The following is a 26,753-nucleotide window of genomic DNA, read 5'->3' as shown; positions in this document are numbered from 1 at the left end:
TCTTGTAGCGCTCATCATGTAAACAATCGCACACAGTTCAGTCTGTCGCTCGCCTCGGGCGGCGGTGCGTTCCGTAATCGATGCTCTGATCAAGAACACGTATAAAAGTTGGCAGAGCCACGGGGGCCTTACACCCCACCAGGAGTCCACAAATCAGCAAGTCCCAGCACTTAGCGGTTTTTCTTGGCCGCCTCCTTACTTGCGACTATGAGGTGTGTGAGGCTGGAGAGGGGTTCGGCGGTCTTCAGGAATGGGTGCTGATTGGGAAAGATGAAGAATGGGAACATTAGCGTAACCAAGGAATATTACCTTATACTCCACTCACAGTCAAAGCTGCATTCACTATTCTGTAAGGTTGAAGTGCACTGTGAGAAATGAGAGGTTTTCTGTGTATTATTAATATACACTCACCGGCCACTTTATTAGGTACACCATGCTAGTAACGGGTTGGACCCCCTTTTGCCTTCAGAACTGCCTCAATTCTTCGTGGCGTAGATACAACAAGGTGCTGGAAGCATTCCTCAGAGATTTTGGTCCATATTGACATGATGGCATCACACAGTTGCAGTCGCAGATTTGTCGGCTGCACATCCATGATGCGAATCTCCCGTTCCACCACATCCCAAAGATGCTCCTCTATTGGATTGAGATCTGGTGACTGTGGAGGCCATTGGAGGACAGTGAACTCATTGTCATGTTCAAGAAACCAGTCTGAGATGATTCCAGCTTTATGACATGGCATTGCATTATCCTGCTGAAAGTAGCCATCAGATGTTGGGTACATTGTGGTCATAAAGGGATGGACATGGTCAGCAACAATACTCAGGTAGGCTTTGGCGTTGCAACGATGCTCAATTGGTACCAAGGGGCCCAAAGAGTGCCAAGAAAATATTCCCCACACCATGACACCACCACCACCAGCCTGAACCGTTACAGATACAAGGCAGGATGGATCCATGCTTTCATGTTGTTGACGCCAAATTCTGACCCTACCATCCGAATGTCGCAGCAGAAATCGAGACTCATCAGACCAGGCAACGTTTTTCCAATCTTCAATTGTCCAATTTCGATGAGCTTGTGCAAATTGTAGCCTCAGTTTCCTGTTCTTAGCTGAAAGGAGTGGCACCCGGTGTGGTCTTCTGCTGCTGTAGCCCATCTGCCTCAAAGGTCGACGTACTGTGCGGCGTTCAGAGATGCTCTTCTGGCTACCTTGGTTGTAACGGGTGGCTATTTGAGTCACTGTTGCCTTTCTATCAGCTCGAACCAGTCTGGCCATTCTCCTCTGACCTCTGGCATCAACAATGCATTTCCGCCCACAGAACTGCCGCTCACTGGATGTTTTTTCTTTTTCGGACCATTCTCTGTAAACCCTAGAGATGGTTGTGCGTGAAAATCCCAGTAGATCAGCAGTTTCTGAAATACTCAGACCAGCCCTTCTGGCACCAACAACCATGCCACGTTCAAAGGCACTCAAATCACCTTTCTTCCCCATACTGATGCTCGGTTTGAACTGCAGGAGATTGTTTTGACCATGTCTACATGCCTAAATGCACTGAGTTGCCGCCATGTGATTAGCTGATTAGAAATTAAGTGTTAACGAGCAGTTGGACAGGTGTACCTAATAAAGTGGCCGGTGAGTGTATGTACTATCCCTAGGAGATGGCTTCCTGTCCAGGTGTGTCCTCCTCCCACCACCTTCATTCCAGATCCTCACCCCCGACTGGACCCCCAAACCCCCGCCAGTTCAGTAATCTAATGGTAAAGGCTGACGCTATATGAACGAAGATGACAGATCCGGGATGAGCGGTGGGTGGGTGAGCCGGGCTCTGCATCATCTCTATGGAGAGTCTATTTATACACGATGAGCTCAGCGCTGCCTGTCAGTCACAGAACACAAACCGTTCTACAGGACGGACCACCTGCTCAATGCAATATGGTCAGCGGAGGGGACGCCAAGCATCGTGTACCACACAGAGATAGAGGACAAGTAGCTCCGCCACTGAAAGTGTGCTCAGAGGTCAGAACCACAGGTATAGTGACCAGCTAATTGTCAGGGAAACAGTACATAGGGATTACATAAGAGGATATACAAGAGGGTATTATATAAGACCATATACACATATACATACAGTAAGTGCGGGGGAAGGCGCTCACCTGTAGAAGGTCTCTGGCTGATCCTCTCTTCTCTACATCCATCTCCAGGCATTGATTGAGAAAGTCCTTGAATGTAACAGACAACTTCTCTGGTTCCTGCAGTTCTGGGGTCCCATTAGTAGCAATGAGATAGAGCGCCTATAGGGAACAATCACAGTCTGGAAGGAGCTCTCCTGACAAATACTGCCCCCTATCTACAAACATACAGCTACTATAATACTGCTCCTATGTACAAGAATATAACTACTATAATACTACTCCTATGTACAAGAATATAACTACTATAATACTACTCCAATGTACAAGAATATAACTACTATAATACTACTCCTATGTACAAGAATATAACTACTATAATACTACCTCCTATGTACAAGAATATAACTACTATAATACTACTCCTATGTACAAGAATATAACTACTATAATACTACTCCTATGTACAAGAATATAACTACTATAATACTGCTCCTATGTACAAGAATATAACTACTATAATACTACTCCTATGTACAAGAATATAACTACTATAATACTGCCCCCTATGTACAAGAATATAACTACTATAATACTACCTCCTATGTACAAGAATATAACTACTATAATACTACCTCCTATGTACAAGAATATAACTACTATAATACTACTCCTATGTACAAGAATATAACTACTATAATACTACCTCCTATGTACAAGAATATAACTACTATAATACTGTTCCTATGTACAAGAATATAACTACTATAATACTACTCCTATGTACAAGAATATAACTACTATAATACTGCTCCTATGTACAAGAATATAACTACTATAATACTGCTCCTATGTACAAGAATATAACTACTATAATACTACCTCCTATGTACAAGAATATAACTACTATAATACTGTTCCTATGTACAAGAATATAACTACTATAATACTGCTCCTATGTACAAGAATATAACTACTATAATACTGTTCCTATGTACAAGAATATAACTACTATAATACTACCTCCTATGTACAAGAATATAACTACTATAATACTACCTCCTATGTACAAGAATATAACTACTATAATACTACCTCCTATGTACAAGAATATAACTACTATAATACTACTCCTATGTACAAGAATATAACTACTATAATACTGCTCCTATGTACGAGAATATAACTACTATAATACTACTCCTATGTACAAGAGTATAACTACTATAATACTACTCCTATGTACAAGAATATAACTACTATAATACTACCTCCTATGTACAAGAATATAACTACTATAATACTACTCCTATGTACAAGAATATAACTACTATAATACTACCTCCTATGTACAAGAATATAACTACTATAATACTACTCCTATGTACAAGAATATAACTACTATAATACTACCTCCTATGTACAAGAATATAACTACTATAATACTACTCCTATGTACAAGAATATAACTACTATAATACTGCTATGTACAAGAATATAACTACTATAATACTGCCCCTATGTACAAGAATATAACTACTATAATACTACTCCTATGTACAAGAATATAACTACTATAACATAACTTACTCTCAGAGGGTTCTCATTTAGATATGGCGGCTCTCCTTCTACCATTTCTATGGCCATGATGCCCAGAGACCAGATATCCACCTTCGGACCATACGCTTTACGTGTTACCACTTCGGGCGCCATCCAGTACGGGGTCCCCACCATTGTGCTGCGCTTACTTTGTTCTGGAGTAATCTGGGCACAAAACCCAAAGTCCGCTAAAAGAAGACCACACAATATTCATCTATAACACTGCGGTGTCCAGTAATATGAGGATATATACACCTATATCTAGGATAGTAACCACAATGTGACTGATGGGAACGTTAGACTATTCGCTCTCTCACCCCATCCCCGTTTACCCTCCGTCTCCCTTCGCCCCCTCCCCCTTTCGGACGGTTCCAGGCCGCAGTCACCTACTTAGTTTCACGGACCCGTCCATCCCCAGCAGGATGTTGTCGCTCTTTATGTCCCGGTGGATGACTTGGTTGGAGTGCAGGAATTCTAAGGCCTGAAGACACTGCGGAGAGGATAATAAGGTCACGGATTCGGCCGCACCAGACACATTCATTCCCATCACTGAGCAGACACCACCCATTATATACGAATACTCATTAACCCCGCAATGGCCCCCCTATAATCTCATCTATAGTCCGGAGATGAGGACATTCGCTCCAGACAGGACTCTCTAGGGGGGGCTTGTGGTCATATCAGGACACCAATAATGTGAATAAGATGCTAAGTATTTTCCCCCTCCCTTGTGAATAGTTCTACCCTAGTCACAGAGGATTTACATAGATTAGAATCCCCATCAGTACGTCCATCCTGCTGAGTGAACCTGGACGTATTTGGCAATTCGGAGGACAGTGACAGACTCACCTCTCTGCACACGGCTGCGATCTGTCCTTCCGCCATGCAGGTCTCCGTCACCACGTCCGTGAGCGACCCTCCGGCCAGGTACTCCATGACCACCCACAGCTCCTCCCCTACCAGGTAACTGCAATGACACGTCAGTCCATGAGGAGGCGCAGTCCTACCGCAGACCGTCCGCCATATTGGATACAGACCTAACTACACATCACAACTCCAAAAATACTAAGAAAGTTGTACTAAATGTATATGAAGCACAAGTAAAACCCCAACCCATAAAACCAAGCCCACCTGTCCAGGTAGTTGACAATGTTGGGATTCTTGTTTTCCCTCATTACGAGGATCTCGTTAATGATTAACTCTTTCTTTGGCTGCTGTTGTAAATTCATCTGCTTGATCGCCACCTGCAGGAAACAAAAATTAAGACATTTTAATATTGCAAGGAGGGGACCCCGGCAGATCAGCGACAGCGATGCCTTCGATATACAGTCCGTGTGACATCACATTCATTGGTCACATGGCCTGTTTGCAGCTCAGTCCCATTCAAGTGAATGAGCTGCAATACCAAGCACAGCCACTATGCCATGTACAGCGCTGTGCTTGCTAAATAGTGATAAGGCTGCGGCGCTCACCCAAACGCTGCAACCAATGCTGATGGTGGGGGGGAGGGGACCAGGTGTTGGATCCCCATCAGTCTTTTGTTGATGACCTATCCTAAGGAGGGATCATCGATTCTTAATTCTAGAAAACCCTTTAAACTACAAAAAGAGGGGCCCAATAGGTATCCGGACCGCTGGTGACCGGGGTAGGGGGTGACACTGACCAAAGTGCCGCCATCCTGTATGACATGGGCTCTTTACCTCTTGTCCGGTGGCCACGTCCAGTGCAATGTAAACCGTTCCTGATGCCCTGCGAGGAACAAGAGAGAAGGTCACACACAACATTCTTAAAGGGCATGTCCATCCGGACTTAAAAATCCCCAGTATCCATATATCATATAGAGGACCTTAAGATGTTCCCTTTCCTCAAGTATTTTTTCGTTTGTTTGTTTGTCCATCAGGAAAGTGGCAGCCATGACGGTTCCTCCTGAGGTACTCACTCATTTACCCTACAATCCTGCCTGGTATAACACGGATGGTTACCCATGAAGCCGTCTCATTTATTATTCACTCAATACGTCTCCTTTAAATCTAACAATCCCCCCAATAATGAGCTGAATCGAAGGCATAAACACGGGAAATTCTTGACCATCCTCCTTGGTTAACTGCACACCCCGACTACGCCAAGTTGTGCCGCACTAAATCTACTTACACTGCGCTCCTCATTACAGCTACAGGCGCAGTCAGGATCGGGGTTTAACCCTTACCACTAGGATTAAAGGGGTTGCTTCGGAATTGGGCACCGTTGTGCGTTCGGCTGTGCGCTGTCCGGACGTTGTGTGCTGCAGGAAACATTGCCATGCCCGACAGAAACTGAAGCCTCAAGGGCAAAGAATAATTTTTTTTGTGTTACACCCGGTCCCCTCTCAATTCCTAGACATCCCCTTTAATGTGTGCGCCCTCACCATCTTACAATGTCACATTTCAAACCGTTGCAGGTCTCCTTTAAGACGCCATCATAGCACTTTCTTACTGGATGACATCCAATCAGCCACTACGGAAAACAGCACCCAGCTTTTCTAGTGTCCTGCATGGGATGCTACGTCTTTTCCTGGTCCTGACCCATTTACATGAGAGGGCACAGGTAGCGTTGCCCGCTGCTGCCTGGCGGACGTCCTCTCATCTCCTGCCAGGTCTAAGCAGCCTGACAGGAACACAAAGAGAACATTCATGCGGGTAATCTCATGCAGGGGCATTCCCCGACCATGAGCGAACGCAGAATGCCCACTGGCCCATGACCAGCGCACACAGCCATTATTAGCTCTGCTGGCAGCGGGCTGCTCTCCGGCTCGGTGTGTGCCAGCGTGGCGCAGGAATGTAAGGAACTCTCTGTCAGGGGAGCTTTTAATACAGCGTTCTGCATAAGCCAACAATGGTCCCCTGGAGAGGGCGCTAATGTGAGAGATGAGAGGCGTGGTGGCGATCTACCGCCATACTGCTCCAGGACAGAATCACCAGCCCCCTCCCCCTGCCCACCTTCCAGAGTAGGCACTGGCGAGAAATCACTCAATACAGTTCACTTATCTCATCCTGGGAAAGCTGGGTGAGGACCAAAATGGACCTAATTTTCCTGCAGTAAAGGCAAATCAACCTTTTATGCTGTAGTTATGTAATCCAGCATACAGAGCATACATGTGATAATCAAAATGGACGCCAATGAAGCTCATACTCAGCTTTCCTAGAGTCCTGAAAGACTAACCTAACTTGTTACACGGCTTTTATATACACAAAGTTGCCATTCAAGGGTCTGAGAAAGCCAAGAGACAATGCCATATGAGAGATTTCATAGAAATAGGTCAAACCACGAACTAGAAAAGTTGGGCAAGAACCAAAAGGGCTCATTTTATTTCCCACCCAACTTTCCTAGAGTCCAAAAAGGCAAACCCACTCTTAATAAAGTTATTAGGGGTTACAGGACTTGCCATTCTGCGTGACAAATAAAATGGTTACCATTCCTATTCAACTTTCCTAGAGTCCTGAATGGCAAAGCTACCTCCCCATGTGGCGATCATGTGATTGAGGGGGTAAAGGCTGCAGAAGGAGGCAAGTTTCCCATTCAGGGTTTTGGAAAAGCTGAGTTAAAATCCCATAAAATTTTTTGTTATAGGAATACATTGAATGGAGATCTGGGAAAGCTGGGTGCCAGCGTCAGATTGCTTGGATTACTGCAGACCCAATTATGGGATTTTTAGTGTATAGTGGAATTGCAGCAGTGCTGTAAAGTGAGAGGCTTGTACTAGATTGGTGGCAACAGGACGCTGTAAAGACTTGCTGCTTAATTATAGGGGTCTGTGGGGATGAGAGTCGCCTCTGTCCCCCGATATATGATCTCCCTCCTCTGTATACTGTTCATCAGGGTCAGGGCTGATCCCTTTAAGAGCCCATCACGTACTCACCCCTGGCCGATCTTCTCGAACCTGGTGTACTTTTTCTTGGGGTCCCCCACGCTGACGATGCTTCCTGAAAACACAGAAGAAGATATTCCTATATGTCCACATGTTAACCCTTTAATCCCCCCCACTATAGTGACTGGTAATTAAAGGATACGCATAGTGAGACACTTCCCCTTTAAGGCCACACTCTGCCTTCACGAGCCACATGTATGCGAGAAGTCATTCCGTCCTCACTGCGGTCAGGACGTATCTGCCAGGCGCTGCGGCGAACCCTTGTCGTGTCCGCCGCCAAGTCAGTCACTATAACATACGCTGCGTACTAGAGGATTACATGGACCCCACATTAAAGGGAAAGCAGAAACCACAATGCTAATGGGGCCCGTGGAAAATATCAGTCACCTTCCATTAACAGCCTCCGGAAATGAGGATATGAGCCGTCTGAGCAGATCTGCAACGTTTTCATAGACGGCGCGTTTCAATTTACAAGATCTCTGATTGCTGTCAGTGAATGGAGTGATCTGGTTTATATACAGAGGCCTGGATGGATGTGCTACTTCGCACAGCTGTGGGTTTGTTACAATTGTATTTAGTTCTGAAAATCCTTTGTTAATGCCAGATGGATACAACGTATCAGAGCGGGAAAAATGTAACAAAATATCCAGACAGGGCAGAGATTTGTGCGGCCATATGCTCCTCCCACTAACACTTAAAGGGGTTTTCCCTGTCTTACATACTGATGACCTATATTTAGTAAACTTCATCAATATGGGGTCGAAGGAAGTTTGATACCCAGGACTCACACTACAGACCAACGTAGTTCAGTGAATACAAAGCACATGGTATAGCAGCCTTGCTTCATATTACAACTCAGCCCCATTTACTAGAATGGGACTGAGTTGCTGCTGTACCATGTGACTGATGAATGTGATGTCATCAGCACCGGGAAGGGGCTGCGGGGATCATGAGTGTCTGACCCCATCGATAACATAGTGATAACAATATATAAGTTTCGAAAATCCCCTTTAATTGATGGTTATGCCATGAAAAATGTGTATCCTCTATTAAAGTGAAGCTGCGAGTATACGCCCCTCCACTTTAACCAGAGATCTCTCTAAATCTATGGGGGCTACAAAACAAAACGAAGATGGCAGCTCTAGCCCCAGCGTCTTGTACTTCTAGAGAGATCACGTTACATAGCAGCCAGAATCGAGAGCCGGATTATCAGATATTCTGGATTATCGGATGAAGGACTCGAGACATGTCACTGCCATTTAGATCACAGAACAGACGCCAGTAATACAAAAGAGCTGAAGTAGAAGAAATACATACTCAGTTTTTCCAGGATCTCCTCATCTGACATCTTGGCCTTTTTCTTGGTCTTGTCTGTGGACTTAGCAGCGGCATCGGCAGGCAGCTCGCTGTTTTCTTGAGGTTCGGAGGGCGGCGATGGCGGCTCGTCTTTGACTGGTGGAGGTGCTGGTAGAATGACGGAGCGAGTGTGGACCTGAAGTAGTAATAACTGCGGCGTCAATCTCTATACCACAGGGGAGAGAGCTCAATGTCTGGAGGCTGCTGCTAAAGCCTTCCCATTATAAGGTCACCTGGTCCATGTTCACTAACTATACATACAATGAAGGAACACAAACCCTAAATCTAAAGAGTACACAAACAGATGACAAACGTCTTGTGTGCAAAAGTCTTAGGCTTCATAAACGGGAAGTGCAGCTTAAGAAATATCGGTTATTGGATAAAAGGAGCCCAGAGGTAGAAAAACATGGCAATCTAGTGATCTACAACCTGCAACTCATCTATCCATGACAATAATATGGAAATTAAATGACAAGGTGATTGGAAGGGAAGGGGGCGTCCAACGCAATGGATCCTTTGTGGTAAGCATTTTATTAAAAATGGATGAAGCTGTACACCTCTATAGCTTTTGCCTGGTTTCTACTCCATTCACACCCAAAGCTGCATTCACATACTTTTCTGCTGCTTTCCAGTTATTACTGCAGGGCCTTGTGCAGCTCATAAGTGAGAGCGACCAGTGCAAATGTTTCCAAGGTTCGCTTTGGAAAAAACATAGCCTGTAATCTGTGATGGACATGATGGGATCTGCAGCTTCTTATTTACTGTTGGCTTTAGAGACTCTCCAGACAATAAGTGTTTATGACTAGTGAAACTAAGGAAAGTCCAGAATCAGCAGGATGAGTATTACTCCAGACAGAAGTAAACAGAAAACCCATTATCAGCCGCCCAATGGAAGGAGATTATAGGAGAAAAATCCCCACAAAGCAGGAAGTGTCATAAAGGAGACCAAGAGCACAACCGAAGCCGACACCTGCAATAATCTACAGTATCATCCTAATTATAGAGGGGGGCACAATATATACACAAACGCAAGCTATACTGAAGTCTAGAAGAAGATACTGCCCTCCTATGTATAGGAATATAACTACTATAATACTGCCCCCTATGCACAAGAATATAACTACTATAATACTGCTCCTATGTACAAGAATATAACTACTATAATACTACCTCCTATGTACAAGAATATAACTACTATAATACTGCTCCTATGTACAAGAATATAACTACTATAATACTACTCCTATGTACAAGAATATAACTACTATAATACTACTCCTATGTACAAGAATATAACTACTATAATACTACTCCTATGTACAAGAATATAACTACTATAATACTGCTCCTATGTACAAGAATATAACTACTATAATACTACTCCTATGTACAAGAATATAACTACTATAATACTACCTCCTATGTACAAGAATATAACTACTATAATACTACCTCCTATGTACAAGAATATAACTACTATAATACTACTCCTATGTACAAGAATATAACTACTATAATACTACTCCTATGTACAGGAATATAACTACTATAATACTGCTCCTATGTACAAGAATATAACTACTATAATACTACCTTCTATGTACAAGAATATAACTACTATAATACTGCTCCTATGTACAAGAATATAACTACTATAATACTGCTCCTATGTACAAGAATATAACTACTATAATACTGCTCCTATGTACAAGAATATAACTACTATAATACTGCTCCTATGTACAAGAATATAACTACTATAATACTGCTCCTATGTACAAGAATATAACTACTATAATACTACCTCCTATGTACAAGAATATAACTACTATAATACTACCTCCTATGTACAAGAATATAACTACTATAATACTACCTCCTATGTACAAGAATATAACTACTATAATACTGCTCCTATGTACAAGAATATAACTACTATAATACTACCTCCTATGTACAAGAATATAACTACTATAATACTACCCCCTATGTACAAGAATATAACTACTGTAATACTACCTTCTATGTACAAGAATATAACTACCAGAACAACGGACACCACAAAGCAAATGTGAACATTGTGAAAGATGTGAAACTTTGCATAAAGCTCAATTGAAACCTGAAGGACAAAACATGTTGTAGTTTTTGTACCCACCGACATTGTATACAAAGGACGTGGGGCCACTGCAGGGGGGGCACTGGGCTCTTCTTCGTCATCTTCATCCTCACAGACTGGAGGAACATCAGGGACTTCTGAGACGACTTTTGAATTCTGAAATTAAACGTACAAATATCCTATTAAATTGTCAGATATATACCCGGACAATAATATGGAGGTTATCTCCTGAGACCGGAGTATACTGGGGTCCATGCTATAATAATTACTAATTTCCTCGGGGGGGGGGACTCTTTCTCCTAGGAAAAGGAAATGCAAATTAGTGTTCTTTCTGAGGGGGATGGGGGGGGGGGGGGCGCTGTGCATCTAGCGCTACCTTTTGAATATTGAAATAACCCAAAACTTCGCTACTGGTGATATAAATATGTGCGACCTGAACTTTTATCTGTATATGGGGCTTTTTTTATTTAGACTTTGTTGTTTTATGTAGATATAATTATGCCATTTAGACTATAAAATTATTTTATATGACGTCCGAACCCATAACCCAGAAGGAACTAAAAGCTGGAGAAACTGGATTCGGGCAATACGTGATTCTTAAAGTCTTGTTTACGACCGCAGTAAAACTTGCCGATGGGCCCTTCCGCTTTGCCGTAGAGCCGATACAGCGTGAACAGACACCAGGAGCGGAGGGCCGTCTATTAGCAGGGATCGTCCATCACTCCTGGAAATGGTCGCCCATTAACCCTTTGTATGGATATTGTATCTCTAGTTGGTTGAGCGCAATAAAACCCACAGCAGATCTGATCCTAAAAGGGATTGTCCTATTATAACAGTTATCTTACTGTATATAAGAGAAGATAACAATGCTCAGTAAGGGGGCGGAGCTGTGACAACTGCACCTCTATGTTTGGGTCAGTCCGGTCACAAAAAGGGGAGTGGAGAGCACACTGGCATACCCTCGTCACAAAACACATGAGACATGCAAAGGGGGAAATGTCCCCTTAAAAATGCTTACAAGATGGCAGTACTATTGTATAATCCCTATGCTTAGGCCTCATGGCCTTAGGCCTTCACTCAAGCAGCCCATAGCAACCAATCATAGCGCAGCTTTCATTTTTCTAGAGCATGCTAATACATAAAAGCTGAGCTCCGATTGGTTGTCATGGGCATCAAAGAGTCTATGAGAAGCCTACTGCCTATAGCAACCAATCAGAGCTCAGCTATCATTTCTTAAACTGCTTTGTAAAAATGAAAGCTGCGCTGTGATTGGATGCTAGGGGCAACAAAGACAAGATAAATGAGGCCTATATAGTTCTGGCTCTTCTTCCAGCCTGAACTGGAGTAAAAAGACAACAATAATTGGATATTAGTCTATTGTTGCGTTGGGTTATTTTTTAATGGAGACATCGTGACCGAAGTGTTATAATGAAAAATATATAATAATAATAAATATATATATATATATATATATATATAAATATATATATATATATATATATATATATATATATATATATATATACACACACACACACACCGTATATACTCGAGTATAAGCCGCATTTTTCAGCCCAGTTTTTGTGCTGAAAAAGCCCCCCTCGGCTTATACTCGAGTCAGCAAAAAAAAAAAAAAAAATTTTTTTTTTTTTTTTTTTTTTTTTATTTTTTTTTAGGAGGAGTCTATGACCAGCCACAATATTAATGTATAGAATCTCCCATAAAACAGTGCAAAGAAAAAAAAATGTAATAAAAAAAATAAAAAGTTCCAAATCCCTCCTTTCCCTAGAATACATATAAAAGTAGAAAATGACTGAGAAGCACAAACACATTAGGTATCCCTGTGTCTGATTGTGCCCAGTCTACTGAATATAGGGGATCTGCAGTGCTCCTGTTCCATCGGGAAGGGGTTAATAGGAGCACTGCAGATCCCCTATATTCAGCTAGACTGAATTCCAAGTGGGGGAAGAAAAAACAGTCCTCCAGCTCAGGGAAAGGGCAGACAGACAACCAAAACACCCCCTCCCTTTCCCAGCACCTACTGCACCCAAAAACTCCGACCATTTTAATTTTTGAAATTTTCCAGTAGCTGCTGCATTTCCCCCCCCTAGGCTTATACTCGAGTCAATAAGTTTTCCCAGTTTTTTGTGGTAAAATGAGGGGGGGTCAGCTTATACTCGGGTCGGCTTATACTCGAGTATATATGGTATATATATATATATACACACACACACATATATACTCAAAAATATCTTTAAAAAAATTCCAGTAGGAATAAATCATAAAAATGGAAATTCCCAAAGACACAGGAGTAAATGAAAAGCACATGCGGCAGGGACTGCCAAGTCCTTGCGGTCAACCTAGGATCTGGACAGGACAGGGTTAACACGCAGATTATCCTTCCCTAAAAACTTAGAAGATGTATGGCCGGAGTCTCGAGAGTAACAAATCTTACAATCCATTAAATGATAGATAAGCCCCGTTTACTTTCTCACTCTAGTCCGTCAAATAGGAGTCATTAGGCCATTCAGGAATCTGGGAGAGCTGAGTAAAACAGACATATCTGCCCAGTAACCAGCACCATAGATCTAGGAGATATAGAACTGCGCCCCTAAGCAGATATGCCATTCAGACATCTGGGAAAGTAGAGTGACAAAGGATTATGATGGCACTGACACATCTCACGGCGATTGTAACCGAGCTTTCCCAGGCTCCTGAATGGCGTATATGACTGGTATTTTAGCAGTATTGGTCCGGGAGATGTAGCATAGAGAGATTTTTCACCAAGTAATATTGAAAAGCAAACAGTCAAAGACAAAAGATTCCACAGTGGTTATCACCCAGCTTTCCCAGGCACCTGATTTGCATATGTATCTAGAACGACTGACAGAGAAGTGAACTGTATTACTGTATAATAAAAGAACTGTGAAACCGGAAGCACTACGGTCTATTACATGTCAATAGGGGTTGTCACTCAGCTTTCCCAGATCCCTGTATGTCATTTATGGATGACAAATAATTTGCACCAGATTTTAATTCTGATTTGACAGCGATCTTTCCTAGAATTTCATCTGGTTATTCAATGATATATAGGGTTAAATAAGTAGTCAGCTATGCCATGCAGGAGCCCAGGAAAGTTAGGTGACTATTAATACGGTCACTACTGCAACTCCCAGCTACCAGGAAGAACCGTCAGAGGGAAGTAACGTACAACATCTGGGTGACCAAGTGACAGACAAACCGTTCCATGGCAGCCAATATGGCCGTCACTGGTAATGGTCAGACAGCTACTTCCTGTCCCAGAAAGTGAAAGATTAAAGGAAAAAATAAAATAAAAAACTCAATTTTTTATTTTACAAATATTTTAATTTCAACAATTTTTTAACTTACCGTTTTGTCAGACGGCTTGTATACCTCAAGTTCGTCCTCTGCAGAGAAATAAGACATGCCGCCATTACACAACGCCCCCTGTGGCAACAGCTACATATACAACCGAGTCTCTGCCATCGGCTCTCATACTACATAAATGTATATACTGGACTATTGAGAAAATTGGAAATAAAAACGTTACCGCCAATTTTCAGACCTCATTTCAGCTGTGTTTACCCCCCTACCTTACACTACCCCCATCCCAATGACTAAACATCACCGTCTGCTCGCAAACAAAATGTAAGACCGTCATTGACTCTGGGTAATAATCGTACGCAACAAATATCGTGATAGCTGGGTGACTATCCAAACCATTACTGCCATAGGAGCCCGACCCACGACTCCAACAGGAAACAGCCGCTATTTACTTAATTATCCTAAGCCCGACCCGCGCCCTCCTACACCATCCCTTTAATCTTCAGAAAGGCCTCAGTCAAAAATTTGTTATGGGGCCCCTGAGAAGCCCAATACTAGTGTTAGCATTCATGCCCATTGGAAAGTAGACACTCAATAGGTCAGGTGATACGTCTCAGCCAATCAGCAATGAGGAACACGCGACTACTCATGAACGTTACTTTTCGTGGACAATACTGCAACTACACCCACTGGAAAGAGTTTTACCTACAGTCAGAGTCGCCATCACCTTTGGGGGGGCCCAAAGGACCCTGCTGGTTTTTAAAATAGGCCATTACCCGCTGAAGTAACCACAGCAGGTAATAGGCCCTACCGATCCTCGCTCCTGCTCACAACCGCTTCCCCTTCAGCCCACCAGAGGGCCCCGTATAGGACACATAGGACCCCCTGGAGGTAAAGCAGTGCGTCCCATAGCAGAATCAGAGATCGGCAAGTAAGACGTGGACCCGCAGCAAGAGTATTTGTTGGTTGAACCCAGTGAGATTCACCTGGTGGTTTCGTTCGGACCAAATAAGTCCAAATAGAAACTATTATACTCGGGGTTCTTTTCAGACCTCAAAGTAAAATAATTGGGAAGTGAAAAAGATAAAAACCTGGGCTCCGGAGAGACTCTGTGCTGTCTTCGGATCTCTTCAATGTCACGTAGGTCCGGCTGGCATCACAACGCAGAATGATGCCCGCGGTGAACCCCAAAAATGTAGGGTTCTGCCGAAACTGAAGTTTTTGCAATATGCGCAATGAATACCATAGGGGCCACTATGGGAGGTTACACTGTGCGGACGCTATTGGACATAATACTGTGTGTAAATGGGGTGTTATACTGTGTGGGGTGGAGGGGGGGGCCCAAGACAGGAGTCCGCCTCAGTTTTTTGCTGCGTTGCGCCCGAGTTGCTACAAAAGAGTCCCAAACAAACCTGGAGCCGGCCCCACCTACACTTCTCTCTTGTGTATAACCGATGTAAAATAAAAGGCAGATTTGCCAATCAGGACACTGGGAAAGAAGAGTGAACAGATATCCTATTCACCCAGGTCAGTTTACCTTAATTAACATGCCATATGCTAGGTGCCAGGCTGTGCACGGACATCATCATCTGCTGTACACAGGGAGAAGCTCACTTTCAGCTTCCGTGACTATGGCCTGCATGACTGAATGGCATCACTCTGCAAACAAGACCCTGCTGAGCCATCCCGGTAGCAGAGTCAGCTGCAGGAAAGCCTGCCAACAAAAACAATGTGGACACGTCTGAGGCCGGCCAGAAAGCGAGGACGAGGAGGAGGGAGAGCCCTCATGACTCATATCGGAAACAATTACAGTCTATTGCTCGACTTGTAAAAATCCCAGTGCACCAAAACATGGGGCAGCTTATCAGAAACTGACTGACTGGGAGAGAAAACTGCTGACAAACACCATCAGAAAGTGAAGGTAACAGGAACAATATAAAGTACAGTGAGACAGTGTCATTGTTTCATCCAAATTGTACCAAAATATGATATACTATAATACTACTCCTATGTACAAGAATATAACTACTATAATACTGCTCCTATGTACAAGAATATAACTACTATAATACTGCTCCTATGTGCAAGAATATAACTACTATAATACTACATCCTATGTACAAGAATATAACTACTATAATACTGCTCCTATGTACAAGAATATAACTACTATAATAATACTACTCCTATGTACAAGAATATAACTACTATAATACTGCTCCTATGTACAAGAATATAACTACTATAATACTGCTCCTATGTACAAGAATATAACTACTATAATACTGCTCCTATGTACAAGAATATAACTACTGTAATACTACCCCTATGTACAAGAATATAACTACTATAATACTACTCCTATGTACAAGAATATAACTACTATAATACTACCCCCTATATACAAGAATATAACTACTATAATACTGCTCCTATGTACAAGAATATAACTACTATAATACTACCCCTATGTACAAGAATATAACTACTATAATACTACTCCTATGTACAAGAATATAACTACTATAATACCGCACCTATGTACAATAATAACACTACTACAGCTGTCTCCACAGGACATAGCCGTTCTCGCTGAGGTTACCTGTGAAGCTCATGTACTTCTGGCTGTTAGTGGTTTTCTTGGAGTTATAAAACTTCAGTACGTCCAGCACGGCCTGTGGATTCTTTTTCTGTTCTTCTTCTGAAATTTTGGAAGTCTGCAAGAGCCTCGCCCATTGTTCTGGCATTCCCTGTACAGACACAGGACAAAATGGGTTAAAAAAAAATATATAACAGGAAGTGACTGACCAAGCACAGCTTCAGTGTAAAGCATGGTGGACAAAAAGAGCAAGAGTGCCGTGTGTGCCCATAACACCACTTCCTGCCTAGGTTTTTCAGCAATTCAGTCAACTGGCAGATACCCATTAAAGGGTTAACTACTTAAAGGAACGTTTCAATCATTTTACATCATTTCACAGTAAAAATCTACACAAACCCCTAAGTAATTCTGCCAATGATATGTACGAGCGATTCTTCTCCGTTCATATCTAAAGTTACAAGTCTGTTTTCGGCCGGCTTCCTGTACAGCAGTGCATTGTGGTAAGTCAGATGCAAAGTCAAAGCCAAGTCACATGACTGACACAAGAAACCTGCTGTCTGTTTCCAAGGACAACCAACGGAATTTTGAAAGCAGCTTTGGATGTGAATAGAGAAAAACATATAAAATGACCCAAAATATTTGTGCGGTTTGCGGTAACTTTAAATCCCTTTTCCCACTGCCTTACGGTGAATTTTCCGGTCACGGGATCAAAGCCGACATGGAGGGTGTGCTCAAAGTCCGAGGGCAAGGAGATCTCCGGCCTGACCTTCACAATCTTCTTGCTGGCTGGAATAAGAAACCACCATTACTATGAGGGAACCAGACAATACGTCAGCAAAACGAAAGTGAAAGTGGTCTCTCATATCAACCAATCAGATACCAGCTTACATCCTAGCCTGCCAGGTTATAAAATGAGAGCAGCGATCTGATTGGCAGTCACTGGTCAGCTGTCCCATCGTTCCTACAAAATGGCCACTTCCTGTAACATAATACAGGTGTTTATCATATCCCTTTAAATAAACATTTGATGGATTTATAGTCTCGCGCTGACGTCATTGTGCCAATGAATCAATCGGCCGTGTGGCGCTCGCCCCTTTAAATCCGGCCATAAAAGCTTCACAGGGATTGTAAACCATTATATAGAGAGAGACGGTTTGTTTTCCGATAAAATAAGAGACCAAAGGTTGGGCACGCTCGCCAGGACTTGGCACGCTCACATACCCAAGAAGGGGCAGCAGGGTCTTAAAGGGTCACCGTTTGGTTACTGTGAAGGGGAGTGCATAAGTTTACACCCCCCCCCAACAAAACAACGCCATGTTATGGTCCAGTGTGAACCCTGAATGAAACTCCATCATGATTTCAGTCAGCTAGGGAGGTTAACCATAAAGATAGGTTCGCCTTTGTGTACCCTGTGGGCGGAGTTTCAGCCTAATCCAATAGTCATGTTGTATAATATCACACGGGCCGTGAACAATGCTATACGTACATTTATCTCCAGGCCTGGGTAACATGTAGAGGAGCCGGTCTGGCTTTTTCTTCTTCTCTGGGTTTGGGGGTAGAGGCTTTGAGCCATGGTTTATGGTGTCCTTCACACTGGCTCCAATAAAAGTACTGGTGTTCCTCAGGGGCGGGGCTGGAGGTTTATCATCAACGTATATACCATTGTCGGACATCTTCAGAGGTACTGGAGCAGCTGTTCTGTGTCAAAAGAGAAGATGTAAAAATACTCATCAACTAAAGTTCTATCAGCACAGTTTAATATATTAAAGGGGTAGTCCAGGGCGGAGGGCCCCTTAAAACATGTAAGCTGACGCCGCTGAACATTACAGAGGTTGTTTAGGACTAGTTCCTAGTTTTCTTAGATGAACATCGCCGTACCTGTCAGTGGATTGCGTCTGGTAGTGCAGCTCAGCTCTATAGACATGAACGGAGTTGAGCTGCAATACCGTACATAACCAGTGCTAGGGTGTGGCGCTGTTTTCAGAAGAATTATTCAATTAGCATGGCATTCGTCAAACACAATGGTCCAAATCTACTAGTCGTGCTCTCATAGAGATTAGGAATGAAGATGGAAATACCCCTGTAAGTTCGCTGTATACCGTTAAGTACCGACACTGCGTTCCATCAGAAGAGTCAAGCAGTCGTGGCCTGGACTAAAACGGACACCTGCAAACACAACTTTAGTCACACTGCCAAATCCAATCTGCAGAGAACTTTCCCCTGAGGTAGTAAATATTAGAAGATGGGGCCCAGGAGACCGGATTTCCTGTATGTGACCCCTGCCTGACATAGTCCACCCAGGCCAAGCCCACATGGACACCAGATCCTCACAAGGAGGATGTGACTCTTCAAGACTTCACCACACCTCTATTAAGGGTTTTGTTTTTTTTAAAGGAGCACTCCAAGTAAACCCGATACAGTGGAAGTGATCTGCCTCATTATGTTATATCTAGTGCACTGTGCGGGTCCTCGGGGGCGGAGCATGACCATCACAAGCAGAATCGGTCCAGCTCTGCCCCCTAAGAGATTCCTGGATTGATCCTCTAAATGTGCTATCCATTATAGATCACAAACTTTTTGCCACTTTTTGATACCTGGGGCAGATTTACTAATCCAGTTACATCATAAACTCAGCCCACTAGCCCAGACGGCCTCTTCAAAGACTCGGATAAAGTGTCAGGTTTCACACTGGTCTAAAGGCTGTGTGCAGCATTTAATAGGGCTAAGCTGCAATACCAGACTCAGCCTATGGACAAGGGTGGCGCTGTTCCTAAGCATAAAAAATTAATAAATTCTAGTTTCACAGCCCTAATCATGGGATTATGGGGAAATGATGGCGCTCATGAATGGGCGACTAACCCGGCCCTGGGGTGATTTATAGCTTTTTAAGTATTTAGTTCAAAATGCCCGTAAAGCTGAAGGGCCCTTGGGGACCCCAGGCGGCCTCCTAGCCTGCAGGTCTGCGTTTGTGCTGCAGCCCGGGGGACACCAGATGGCATAGAGGGTGGAGAAGACGCCACAGAAGACACCAATTTGCATCTAAAAAGGTGACCAGGCGGCAGAGAAATCACCTGCTCCCTAATCCCAGAGGACAGAGAATCAGCTGTCTGCAGAGCGTTGCAACAAGGCAGCCCTGACTGTGTGCAGAGTGTTGCACCAAGGCAGACCCGACTGTGTGCAGAGCGTTGCACCAGGGCAGAACTGATTGTGTGCAGAGCATTGCACCAGGGCAGACCTGACTGTGTGCAGAGTGTTGCACCAAGGCATACCTGAATGTGTTCAGAGCATTACACCACGACAGACCTGACTGGCTGCAGAGCGTTGCACCAGGGCACACCTGAATGGCTGCAGAGCGTTGCACCAGGGCACACCTGAATGGCTGCACAGTGTTGCACCAGGGCAGACCTGATTGTGTGCAGAGCGTTGCACCAGGGCAGACCTGACTAGCTGCACAGTGTTGCACCAGGGCAGACCTGATTGTGTGCAGAGCGTTGCACCAGGGCAGACCTAACCATGTGCAGAGTGTTACACCAGGGCACACCTGAATGGCTGCAGAGCGTTGCACCAGGGCAGACCTGACTAGCTGCACAGTGTTGCACCAGGGCAGACCTGATTGTGTGCAGAGCGTTGCACCAGGGCAGACCTAACCATGTGCAGAGCGTTACACCAGGGCAGACCTGACTGTGTGCAGAGCGTTGCACCAGTGCAGACCTGACTGTGTGCAGAACGTTGCACCAGTGCAGACCTGACTGTGTGCAGAACGTTGCACCAGGGCAGACCTGACTGTGTGCAGAACGTTGCACCAGGGCAGACCTGACTGTGTACAGAACGTTGCACCAGGGCAGACCTGACTGTGTGCAGAACGTTGCACCAGGGCAGACCTGACTGTGTGCAGAACGTTACACCAGGGCAGACCTGACTGTGTGCAGAGCATTACACCAGGGCAGACCTGACTGCGTGCAGAGCATTACAACAGAGACCAAGGCAGACCTGATTGTGTGCAGAGCATTACAATACAGCAGACATGACTATCTGCAGAGCATTACACAGACCTAAAACTTCTCACAGCTGAGCAATTGCTACAATTGGAACCAGGACAATCCTCTGAGATAAACCAGCCACACATTATTCTTTCCGTCCTGGGTTTGCTACAATGTATCAGCGCAGGTAAAACGTATTGCTGAACAAGAAAATTCTAGATTTTATACGGTTGTAACAAACCCTCAGCTGTGAGACGTGTCGAAAAATAGCAAAGAACTGAGACATTAGGAAGTTACATGTGGTATGCTACAAGTACTCGGCAGTACTGCTACATCTGGTGTCCTCTGTTATCAGCCATTTCAGTGTGTAATACCCGTGCACAGGCACTCACGTGTATACGGTAATGTATAATTCACGTATGCACTCAGGATAATGTGTAATATGTAACCATGCAGATAACAGAGTAGGATAGGACTGCTGGTAGATGACAAACTCAGCCCTACTACATCTGGAGCTAAATGACCAGACCGGCTCTACACATCTGGTCCCTGCGCACGGATACTGGAGGGGGCGACAACTGTGTCTCATCCATGAACCCGTAACCTATTCATGTAGAGATGAGGTCATAGAATAGTCCTATGGATGAGACAGACATGAACACACAAACCACCCACAGTCACTCAGGGGTCCAATTCATTTGTATTTTTTTATAGTAGGAAAATCTGTTACTTATATTTGCAAATTTCAGGACATTCCGGAAAATCCCTTTAAAAATTTAAAGGGGAAGTACACTTTAGTTGTGTGTTTTGAGGTGTCAGATCTTAAAGGGATCCCAATAGGGTCAAAAATCCTTTAATCTGCTGCTAATAAAACCAGATAAGTGTTGGATTAACAAGTATTACGGATTATTAGATATTAGAAGACGACACGTGCTATATACTGCTCGGACGTGGTGTGGTTAAAGGGGTCATGTCATGTTATCCCTTCACTATAGCACAGAGGATAAATGGCCCTGAACGCAGAGACCCCCCACCAATCCTGAGAACATTCTGAATATAGCAGTGGACGCAGAATGCTCGCCCTCCCTTTAATGGGTCACTGTAATGGAGTGGGGTGAGCATTCTGCGTCGGCCGCTACATTTAGAATGGGGGGGAGGTTTCAGGATCGGTGGGGGTCTCAGCAGTTGGATAAGGGATGAATAAATTTCATGGCATGATCCCTTTAACTCGACAATTACATCACCCAGCGTGTGTTCTCTCTCCGTGCCCAATGGCGGGTATCACCGGAGGAACACTGAGGGTAGAGAATCTTGCAAGGGACCACCTAAGGGGTCTTTAACTACAACTCCCAGCATGCCTCACCCTCCTGCAGCTGCCCGGCCATGCTGAGAGTTGTGGTGTTGCAACAGCTGGAGAGCCACCGCTTCTCTGCAAATAAAAACATTCCGGTTACTGGGCTGATACATTGCAACGAAACACCAAAGCGGGAAAGCTGATGGTTTATCTCACAGAGGATTGTCAGACTTGATACAATTGTAACAAACCCTCAGCAGTGAGAAGTTTTAGGTCAGATCAAGTTCTTCTTAAGGAGATGAAAGCCTTCGCCCCTGTCCTTGTAGATGTCGTGTTTAGTAGGAACAAACAAGGCGCAGGTCGCGGGTGATGAGTTGTCGGCAGGAATGTCACACGTGGACGCTATGTGGCCCCCGCCGGGATTCTTGGTTGACAATTCGCACGCAGAACTTGTGATATAAGTGCGGCGTCTGTACACACACCTGCTCACTAGTGTCGCAAGGGACAAATAACGGAAGAGGTGAAGAAACGCAACGTGTACAACACGGCCGGGTCACATGACAGCCGCCCAGCGCACCCTGCAAAAAGTAAAACCCCCCAACAGTCTAATGGGATTGAATAAGAAGTTGAAGCGCCCTTGGAACACAATGGAGGGGGGGGGGCGGGGGGGGGGGGCGGCTATAGCGATTCAGGACTGGTCTCCATATCCCCTGCACCGGTGGAGAACGCACCTCCTCGGGATTGGGGTGAAATACGAAGACAGGTGCCATCACCCCCGTCACCGACATGAGCACATCCACTTCTAGAGGAGCCATCGTTGCAAGACATGGACGCCATTTACCAGAACGACTGCCATGTAATACCACATTTGCCCTGCGGGGGCAGTATCTTTAACTGGCATAAATATTTGCAAACCGCATGATCTGACTGCGCTGTGTGAATACGTCCCAACACCAACAGTGTGATGCGCCCATGGCTCGTCTCACGCACAACATACCGTAGGGCTGTGCCTCGCGTCTCAAGGTGTGAGGGTAAAACGCTGACGGTGCTGAGGCAGGACCCAACATGGCTGCCACCCAAGAGTTAAGGAACACGCTAAAATTAAATGCGACCGTTTTCTTCCCCACAACAAGGCGCCGTGCTAAATATATCAGCTGTGGAGCTACGTGCGATGCAAGTCATTATAGCAGTATATAAAGGTGTCTGGTGGCGGCATCACAGAAACCCGCACAGATTGACATCCAATTATAGGCACCGGATACCGCAGAGAAGCTGCAGTGACCACTGGTGCCTTTAATTGTCTTAAAGAGATCCCGAGTCACAATGGTCATGGCTTCTTACTGTTCTGCCTATTGAAGTGTCAGTCCTTACTGCAAGCTTGCATTGCGTTCATGGAAGGTGTGATAAGTCCCGACTCTTGTCCAATATGGCGACTATTAACCCCACCCCAGGAGTAGCCTACTAGCCCATAAAGGTATATTCTATTACTATCACCCTTAAAGGGCTATAGAGGACATAAGTGAGCCTTAAAGGGGTGAACTTCTTAAGACCACATTCAAGTCATATTAATACGTAGCATCCAGCGACGGGGACAGGCTAATGGCCACTTAGAGGGGGAGGCCAATTTATGGTCTTAGGGACTTAAGTGGCCTTGAAAGCGGGCGGCCATTACTGGGCTAATAAACAGGTCACTTTTACTCATCCGCCTGAGCGGTTCCGCTTTCTACCGTTAATTATTGATGACGCGTTTAGGATAAGATAAGACGGAAAATGACGTTAGGACAATAATATTTCAAAAAAAATATGACGGGCAACTAATCGGGGCGGAGTTAGCGCCCCCTGATGTACCGTATGGCTAGTGTGGGGCCTGCGGGTGGCCACTGAATTCTCTATAAATCAGGCCCTGCACTAAGCATAACATAATATTAGTCTGGCCAGGAGCGGACAGCACTCACCTTCCCCTCATGACGGACTCTACGACTACAGGAACCAGATGTGCCCCATTAGAAGCCACAGGGATCTGTGAGTCGCCGTGTACGGTATTACAGATCTGCAGTGACAATCCACATGTCAATTCATCCCCAAAACCGCTTCTCCTTGCTGGTCAGTAGGGGCCAGAAGTTTTGGTGACGGACTCTTAAGTTATGGAGGGAGGGGGATGAATGCATCTTGTGGCCGTCATGGCTAATGTTATGTATTTGCTATCACTGCTGGTTCAGTGGGGGTTAACAGTCAGAAGACTGACATCAGCAGAAGGACAGGAAACAATCAGACAAGACAGGCGGCCGCCCCAGGACTGTCCGGCAGGTAGCCACATCTGTCATTCAGTAGTCCAGGAGAGCTGGGTTATAAACGGGCTTTTATCACACCGTTACATGAGGTTGAGAGAATATATATATATACACATGTATAGCCCCAGCTGCAGGGCAGGAGGTATTTACCTGTTATGACAGGTGCAGCTTCAAAGAGGGGGGGGGGCAAGTGGGCCGATTATGGGGGGGGGGTAACTAATAATTGGCTGAGACTCTCCTCTCCTAGGGATGATGGGCGTGATGATCCATGATGTATACAGCACCAACATATATATTGTGACCTATACATACATATATATATATATATATCATGTATGCAGTATACAGGACATATAGAACAATACATATAGTCATAGTCAGTGTATACATAACTAGATACACAGCCCATATAGCATGGAGTGTATACAGTATATACAGTCAGCTCATTTATTATACTAGATAAAGGCCGTATAGTATACAGTCACTGTATACAGTATATATAGCAGATAGGGCATATATTACAATATACTGTATACAGTCCATATATACATATATATATAGACTATGGATAACGAAGTACCTACATAAAGTATGGACAATCCCTACATGCAGTATATATAGCCCATAGGCAACATATCCTATATACCCAGTACCGTGCCACTGCTGTCAGTCTATACAATCCCTACATGCTGTATATAGATTCCATAGCCACTATATACAAAGCAGCTTGCTCTTATAGAGGATATACTCCCTATATGCTGTATATAGTTCATAGATAACATTTGCACTATATACAAAGCAGCTTGTTCTTACACAGTGTATATATACTCCCTACATGCTGTATATATGTAGCCCATAGATAACCTATCCGCGTCCATACTGTCAGTCTATAGGGTCAGTATACAGTCAGTATAGAGTATATACAATGTATCCTGCAGGGTCAGTACACGGAGTATACAGTCAGTATAGAGTACATACAATGTATCCTGCAGGGTCAGTACACGGAGTATACAGTCAGTATAGAGTATATACAATGTATCCTGCAGGGTCAGTACACGGAGTATACAGTCAGTATAGAGTATATACAATGTATCCTGCAGGGTCAGTACACGGAGTATACAGTCAGTATAGAGTATATACAATGTATCCTGCAGGGTCAGTACACGGAGTATACAGTCAGTATAGAGTATATACAATGTATCCTGCAGGGTCAGTACACGGAGTATACAGTCAGTATAGAGTACATACAATGTATCCTGCAGGGTCAGTACACGGAGTATACAGTCAGTATAGAGTATATACAATGTATCCTGCAGGGTCAGTACACGGAGTATACAGTCAGTATAGAGTATATACAATGTATCCTGCAGGGTCAGTACACGGAGTATACAGTCAGTATAGAGTACATACAATGTATCCTGCAGGGTCAGTACACGGAGTATACAGTCAGTATAGAGTATATACAATGTATCCTGCAGGGTCAGTACACGGAGTATACAGTCAGTATAGAGTACATACAATGTATCCTGCAGGGTCAGTACACGGAGTATACAGTCAGTATAGAGTATATACAATGTATCCTGCAGGGTCAGTACACGGAGTATACAGTCAGTATAGAGTATATACAATGTATCCTGCAGGGTCAGTACACGGAGTATACAGTCAGTATAGAGTACATACAATGTATCCTGCAGGGTCAGTACACGGAGTATACAGTCAGTATAGAGTATATACAATGTATCCTGCAGGGTCAGTACACGGAGTATACAGTCAGTATAGAGTATATACAATGTATCCTGCAGGGTCAGTACACGGAGTATACAGTCAGTATAGAGTACATACAATGTATCCTGCAGGGTCAGTACACGGAGTATACAGTCAGTATAGAGTATATACAATGTATCCTGCAGGGTCCTGGGCACGGAGGACAATGGGCACAGCCCTCAGGTGAGACACCTGCGGTCACATGACCCTACCTGCCAGCTCTCCGCTCCCGGTCACACAGGTTGTTGCCGCCGCCCTTCCTCCCAGCAGTAGCGGGCTCTCCTGTCACACACTCCCGGGGACCCGTCACTCCTCACCGGCTCTGCACACACACACCCGCCGCTCCTCCACTGCTCAGCACAGTGACCGCTCACC

At 44.3% G+C, this 26,753-nt stretch overlaps 3 protein-coding genes across 3 annotated transcripts in view; 1 reads left to right on the top strand and 2 right to left on the bottom strand.

Annotated features, from left to right (window-relative positions):
• Positions 1 to 12,947, bottom strand: part of LOC142194137 (glycerophosphodiester phosphodiesterase domain-containing protein 5-like) — a 227,434-nt gene extending 214,487 nt beyond the window's left edge. Inside the window, exon 1 of the mRNA XM_075263154.1 lies at positions 12,920 to 12,947. The gene's annotated coding sequence lies outside the window, so the exon portion shown is untranslated. The remainder of the gene's footprint in view (positions 1 to 12,919) is intronic.
• Positions 1 to 26,753, top strand: part of AAMDC (adipogenesis associated Mth938 domain containing) — a 215,401-nt gene that overhangs the window by 102,757 nt on the left and 85,891 nt on the right. The window lies entirely within an intron of this gene.
• PAK1 (p21 (RAC1) activated kinase 1) lies at positions 1 to 26,753 on the bottom strand. The gene is made up of 15 exons (XM_075266244.1): positions 26,591 to 26,753; positions 18,536 to 18,747; positions 17,735 to 17,835; positions 17,053 to 17,200; positions 14,496 to 14,533; positions 11,145 to 11,261; positions 8,951 to 9,125; positions 7,625 to 7,688; positions 5,430 to 5,478; positions 4,861 to 4,973; positions 4,579 to 4,696; positions 4,120 to 4,219; positions 3,721 to 3,917; positions 2,155 to 2,292; positions 1 to 257 (listed from the first exon to the last, which is right to left on the bottom strand). Exons 2-15 carry the CDS (start codon positions 18,720 to 18,722, stop codon positions 171 to 173), a joined length of 1,632 nt encoding a protein of 543 aa, XP_075122345.1. The 5' UTR covers positions 18,723 to 18,747; positions 26,591 to 26,753; the 3' UTR covers positions 1 to 170.

The sequence above is a fragment of the Leptodactylus fuscus genome, chromosome 2, assembly GCF_031893055.1.
Source record: "Leptodactylus fuscus isolate aLepFus1 chromosome 2, aLepFus1.hap2, whole genome shotgun sequence".
Classification (NCBI taxonomy): domain Eukaryota; kingdom Metazoa; phylum Chordata; class Amphibia; order Anura; family Leptodactylidae; genus Leptodactylus; species Leptodactylus fuscus.
Note: the sequence above shows the minus strand (reverse complement) of the source record. Positions and strands in the feature narration are given on the sequence as shown.

Excerpts from the sequence above, each read along its gene's own strand:
- PAK1 (XM_075266244.1), bottom strand. The coding sequence starts at position 18,722 with ATGTCCGACAATGGTATATACGTTGATGATAAACCTCCAGCCCCGCCC. Across the intron at positions 11,262-14,495 it reads ACAAGCCGTCTGACAAAACG|AATTCAAAAGTCGTCTCAGA; the intron begins GTAAGTTAAAAA and ends GTTTAATTTCAG. Across the intron at positions 4,697-4,860 it reads ATTGTCAACTACCTGGACAG|TTACCTGGTAGGGGAGGAGC; the intron begins GTGGGCTTGGTT and ends GTGTCATTGCAG.